The 6,623-nt window shown below is 30.7% G+C and overlaps 1 protein-coding gene and 1 long non-coding RNA gene across 2 annotated transcripts; both read right to left on the minus strand.

The window, feature by feature from the left end:
• Window positions 1–831: 831 nt before the first annotated feature.
• Window positions 832–2,695, minus strand: LOC145105741 (putative xyloglucan endotransglucosylase/hydrolase protein 30). Its single transcript, XM_079042820.1, has 4 exons — window positions 2,409–2,695; window positions 2,176–2,276; window positions 1,800–2,008; window positions 832–1,419 (listed from the first exon to the last, which is right to left on the minus strand). The coding sequence occupies exons 1-4, from the start codon at window positions 2,620–2,622 to the stop codon at window positions 900–902; spliced, it is 1,044 nt and encodes a 347-aa protein (XP_078898946.1). The 5' UTR covers window positions 2,623–2,695; the 3' UTR covers window positions 832–899.
• A 1,936-nt stretch (window positions 2,696–4,631) lies between these two features.
• LOC145109839 (uncharacterized) lies at window positions 4,632–5,789 on the minus strand. The gene is made up of 3 exons (XR_013709247.1): window positions 5,120–5,789; window positions 4,794–4,851; window positions 4,632–4,674 (listed from the first exon to the last, which is right to left on the minus strand). It is a non-coding gene; the product is annotated as an uncharacterized LOC145109839 (long non-coding RNA).
• Window positions 5,790–6,623: the final 834 nt, after the last annotated feature.

Raw genomic sequence — 6,623 nt, forward strand, 5'->3', positions numbered from 1 at the left:
TACTGAAGAGGGTATCATCTGAAGAGAATCCTGCAGATCCACTCACAAAGGGTCTGAGTAGAGCTAAACACATTCAGCATGCCGAATAAAAATGGTATAAATGTCTTTTTATATGTGTGAGGGACCACACACGATAGAATTGAAAACCACGTGGACCTTCTTTGAGGCCGAAAAAAATTAAGGACTGAATTCGATTTTTTTGGAAACCACAAAGACCATTTTTAAAGATTTTCAATAAAACTATTAATAATAAAATTGACCTTAAATTAAATGAAGTTGTTGATAATAAAATATATTTCTTATAGTTATTAAATAACTTATATTTATTATAAAATTGAACTTAAATTAAATGAGGTGTGAGGGTTGTGTGAGAAGACCCCACCTCTTGGTCTAAAGTTCAATGCCTTGTGGGCATAAAATTTGTTTAGAAAGCATGAAAATGCATGTTTAAGAAACAGTGGATACAAATGTATGCATGCATACATGTGTATGTATAGAGAAGTAGGCTCGAGAACTAAACAACCTAAGATGCCAAGATCAAGAAAACTTTATTCAGAGATGTGTAAAAGTTGACATGGTGAAAATTGTATCACTTGTCATCACTAATAATTTAACAAATATCTTAAAAATGAGATTTGATCTTAAAATCTGTAATCTATTTTAAACGTGTTTTAACAATTTCAAGCCCAAGTACATAACACTTTCTAAATCTAATAACCTCAAAGAATAATGAATTCTTTTGATAACTATAATCCATCATGTATCGTTTTATTTCTGTTTTATCCTCATATGTTTACATTACGTATATTAATTATTAAATACACTGAAAAATTCAAACAATCCAATCATATAATTATAAAAACCACTCGTATTATACACAAACAATCTTTTCTATATCCTCAATCTTGATCTTGAATTTCATATACTTGACTGCTCAAAACATGATTTCCTTTTTTGGAGTGGCGATGATGCCTCCCTTCAAACTTCAACCTCCCACTCTCTTTAAACCGTTGTCTAAGAGCGGAATCAATCACACATTCTGGTGGCGGAATTGGGTACCTCAAAGTATCATAACAGTATGAATAATACATGTATTTTTCCCTAAATCTTTTCATGGCAATATGTTGTTTAGGTGTGATATTGTTGTAGCGAAGTGTTTCGAGTTGTTTGTCCATTTGGGCACAGTTGTCTGTTAAAAGTTCTTGAATTGGATCCGAAATACAACCATGTAGAACGAGGTCAGTCATCTCGGTCACGAAAGGGGCATATTTGTAATTAACCTTATATTTTCCACCATTGGTAGCCCAAGTTGAAGCATCCCATATGGTGGCGTATAAAGCCATAGGTTTTGAAGGGAAATCGCTTCCCATTTCATCGCTTTTTAATATCTCCCTTATTGGAACCTCATCGATATAGAATCTGCACATATTCCAAAAAGATGATTATAAAAAAATCATTTTATTGTTTAGCTAAAAACATGATTTAGATAATAGATATATATGTACTTGATTATTTATCAAATACACTTTTAATGATAAGACGTGATTATAACTTTATATTAAATGGAAGCTAGCTAGCTATATAATTGTCCAAATGTTCACTGAATTAGCGTTGATGTAACTATAACTTTAGTGCTGTCCTTTCTTTATGACTCAAATTTCTTCGATTCGAAGTTTCAAAATTTAACACGGAATTGACCTTTTCATGATCATATTTTGACATTTATATATTCAATATATGAATTTTGAAAAAACTTATGATTAAAGTTAATAATAAAGATAAGAAAGAAGGTTAATTACATTATTTTGGAAGAGGTCCAAAAGATGGTATAACGATGGTAGGCTTTGGAAGGGTCAAACCACAAGGTGTATCTTTCTTCTCTACCTCTGCTTGTGCTTCCATTTCCGTATAAATTGGTTTGAAACCTCCATGGCTTCCCTTTTATATTCCCTAAAAACTCAAAGTCAAGTTCATCATGCGTCTTCTCGAATACATCTCCATTAGAAGTCTGCATGTATACCAAATTATATTAAAATTTATTATATAACCCATAAACACATCATACTGTCTGAATTATATGATTAAAGGGTGTATTAGATGATCGAACACTCTACTCGATCGAGTTTAAAAGTAGATGAAACTATGAAAGTAAAGGGTTAACGAAGAGTTACGTACATAAAATGCTACTACGATTCCGGCTGTATACTCAGAAGGTAGTTTGATTCTAGCACTGAATACTCCATGGTTGTACAAGTCGGAAGATCTAAACCCAGCACCTGAAATCGTTTTTCAAAAGATATAGTTCACACGATATACAAATATATATTGAGAGAGAGAGAGAGAGATAGATAGATAGATAGAGAGAGAGAGAGAGAGAGAGAGAGAGAGAGAGGAAGGAGAATGGATACCTGTGTACTGGTTGAGGTGGAGATGGACGGTGTTGTCATCATCGGAGCGGAGGAGATTGGAGTCGCCACCAAAAAGTTGAGTGAATCCTTTCTCGAATGAAACTATGTGCCGCAAAGGTGTGGTTGCGCCTCCGGATAAGGGATGGAGGAAGAGGAGGAGAAACGATATACATACGGTGGTTTTAGAGAGAGAATTGAGGAGTTGGTGTTTCATTTTGATGTAGTGTTTTTTTCAACACTATAATTTGCTTATTTTCTTTGTTTTGTGTTTATATATATGTGAAAGAGAGAGAAAGAGGGGTCTTGTATTCTCGTAGGTTTTATATATATTTTTAAAAATAAGAAACAAACAATTATATATATATATATATATATATATATATATATATATATATATATATATATATATATATATATATATAAAAATGAAACTTGTAACCGAAAGATTAGAAAGATACATTAAATAATGCTACTATAGACTAAAGCTAGACCACTTGATTATCGGCATAGTTTAATTAATTCAAAATTAACTCCGTCCACAATAATTAATAGTGTTTAACAGTGTTCAATTATTTTGGTTAAGATGCAATATTAGTCGATTGTGTGACAATTTTCTTTGTTCCAACTTCCAAATTACGTTTCTAACATAAATATATAAATACAGTTTTTTTTAAAAAAATCAATAATAATAAAAATAATAATATCCAATATGATAAATAGAATGATAAAAAATTTTGTATTTTATATTTGGTTAATATAACAATTACTTTACTCAAAGTTTGTAGCATAGTTAAATGGGAATTCATAGATTAAAATAATATTAATATATTAATACAAAATATTGTGGTTCTAGTGGAAATAAATTTGGTATGATTAGTATTTGGGTTGGGTGGTATCGAAATCATGTGAATCGAAAACCACAGAATTTTTTATATGGTGGCCGGTGAAATATGCGTCATGTATGGTTGGGGAGAGAGACGTTGAGACTTGGGGGTATTATGGTAACTTCACAAGGAAAAAAAAGGTCAAAAATGTGTGACGCGTAGCCAGCAAAACCCCTTTGCGTAGAACGCTCATAAACCTTACAAAAGTGTGCGCAGAAAGCTATGAAAGATTATTGATCAAATGGAATATGTTGGCTCTTTAACCTTAAATTCATAATATACATATATATATTTGACAATTTAAAGATTCTTGAGAATTTAGAATTTTTTTTGTCGATAATACTTTTTTAATTAAAATTTCAAAATAGACTTCAATATGCCAGCAGGAAACAAGCTACGGGGATTCAATGTTTTTCCCTAACATTTGTTTCTTAAGGAGTAATGAGATTTTAAATACTAACAATTGCTTTTGCACAACTGCGAAAATTATAAATTGATTAATTTCGAACGTAGTCCTATCAGCAAGGTCTCGTTGTCTAATTTCAATGTGTATCAGTTCATATTTATTGGTGGAGGTGACGCAGCATCGGATGTTGAAGATTGTAATAAAGAAAACATAATCCTTCAAAACAATGATATGGTGTCAAAAAAATTTACACATTATAAAACGGTAACTACTATATATATATATATATATATATATATATATATATATATATATATATATATATATATATATATATATATATATATATATATATATATATATATATACTTAAGTTATTATATTCAAAGTAATTATTGTGTTATTGTATACAAAAATATGAGCCAATCATTTTATTTATTTTAAGAAATTGATTAATACATATTATTGAATTAAATATAATTGATAAATACCATCAAATTTAACTAGAATGATATTTTAGTCAATTAATATACATTTAATAAAGAAAATTTGCATATTTTAAGGGATCATAGATTCTATTATTTTTAAAAATCCGATTTTACGAATTATAATGTTTTTAATTCGGACATTCTGACAGAATATGTTTGAATATGTTCAAAAATAAAAATATTCTAGAACCATAAAATAATAAAAATATTCTTGAACATATTTCTTGATCATGACTTTAAAAATTTATTGTAGAATAACAAATTCTCGAACCAGCAATTGAAAAATTAAAACAAAAATTACATTATTTCTTATATAATACATGTAACAATTGCTAAGAATTACATTTATTGTTAAAGAATAAAACTAAAAACTTTCAAATCGGGAAAAAAATATCAAAATCTAACAAAGACACTAATACAATTTAAAAGAATAATGTTGCTAAGAGGCGTCGTTCAAATTTCGTGATCCGTTCTTCAAGCATCAGCTTCTGTGGAAACAAATTCAATGAATAAATTAGTGAGAAAATATCCATATTAAATTCCAACATAATTGGAATTCGTGTATCAAAACAACTTTTCTGATAGAATACTATAAACGAAGAAATACCATTCAGTTTAAGCATTTTAGCGAGTGTTTGGTGTGCATCAAAACAACTTTCAATTTTCTGTAAAAGTTAAACAATCAGAACAAATTCTCAATTCACCAAAAATATTACACCTTTAAAGAATTAGACAATAAACCTAAACACATCCAAAATTTCTTTGATTTCTGTCAAACAATCAACCCAAACATCCATTCTATATATTGAAATCAAATCAAATTAAAAAAACCCATTTGAAGATTAAACTTCATTGGTTTACAGTAAATCAGTCAAAATAAGAAGAAAAAGAAAGAAACATGTACCCATCAACCTCCTTGTCTCTCGTTCTCACCTCACCAGAAAAAAAGGAAGAAGTGGCAGAGTCGCCTACTGCCGCCGCTGATTTTGCTTGTCCCTGCCTAATCGATTTTGTTGTATTGGAATACACAGTGGTATAGGGCACCGATCGATAAGAGAGTCACCGGAGAAGGGCATCTTCCCCTCTCTTTCTCGTCTTTTCTTCTTCCTGTCAAACACAACAATCGAACGCCCCCTGGATCGGTGCTGTCCCGATGCCTCTTCCCTCCGCACCTCCTTGCGATTTCCCAACTATCACAGAAGCTCTGTCGACATGCCCTGTTCCTTCGTTTCCCTTACCGTCAGCGTCTTCGATTGATTAGAGGGGTAGGGCACCGATCGATAACTGCTTCCTTCGAACCAACTGCCGCCTCTTTATCCCATCGATTGAACCACCCACCTCTCATCCCTTCACACACTATGTCGGAACCGGGAGAGAAGCAGCCGAGAGCTGCTTGATTGTTAAAGGTCGATATTTTCTGTCTAGGGTTTTAAAGCGGTAAATGTAAACGATTTTGCTTAAATTAAAGGGTTTATGATTTGAATAATTAATTACCAAAATTAATTAAAAGCTAAGATTACAATTTTACCCCTATCTAGGTTTTTAAAATGACTGGTCCATATTTATGCATACAATAACACAATAATTATTTTAAACACCTGAACCTATCTCTCTCTCTCTCTCTCTCTCTATATATATATATATATATATATATATATATATATATATATTATTTGTAAACATGTTTGGTGATATTGTACTCCCAATTAAAGAGATTATAGCATGTTTTTAATGCCCAATTTTGAATAATTGCATATAATATATATCGACAATGTTTGTACCTCCATATCAAAATTTCAGGTTCCGCCATTGATGTGGAGTTATCGATATCCAAAAAAACATGTTACACTAGTATAAAACGATATCATTATCAAGGCTTGACATCCCGTTTATAGGAGATATATATGCTTTCAGTTTAAACGTTAATAACATCTCTGATTTGTTTCTTAATTTCACAATTTGACTTTGGTGGGTGCCTCGATATTTTCTCTTGCCATAAAAATGTATACTTTTTGTACTATAAAATATGAATCCTTACCTTAAACCAATCTAATTCTGAAAATTTTTATAGGTGTGTTATTATCTCTTTCTTTGTAAAACCTATTTTTTTAAACAACATCAATGCAAATTGATCGGGTGAACGTACGTTCTAATTCAAACTCTTACTTCGGATTTTAGAGTGATTCTGAAATTTTGGTTGTATATAAATCATTATTCCTTATTTAAAAAAATACTATATTGTACTACTAACATAATGTTTTCCTAAAGAAATTAAAAAACCATTTTGGAAAGTTTTTCGCACCTGGAACTGATCGTGTTATTCTGGACAATATTGACATTCCGAAGTGTTTTTCTAAGGTTGCTTGGCCTACGAACATGTTATCAAAACACATAGTACTAATCTACAAAAAATAAAAGTAAAATAAAATACATGCCT

The sequence above is a fragment of the Lactuca virosa genome, chromosome 4 (genome assembly GCF_052849685.1).
Source record: "Lactuca virosa cultivar CGN04683 chromosome 4, Lactuca_virosa_CGN04683_v6, whole genome shotgun sequence".
In the NCBI taxonomy this organism is placed as follows: Eukaryota; Viridiplantae; Streptophyta; class Magnoliopsida; order Asterales; family Asteraceae; genus Lactuca; species Lactuca virosa.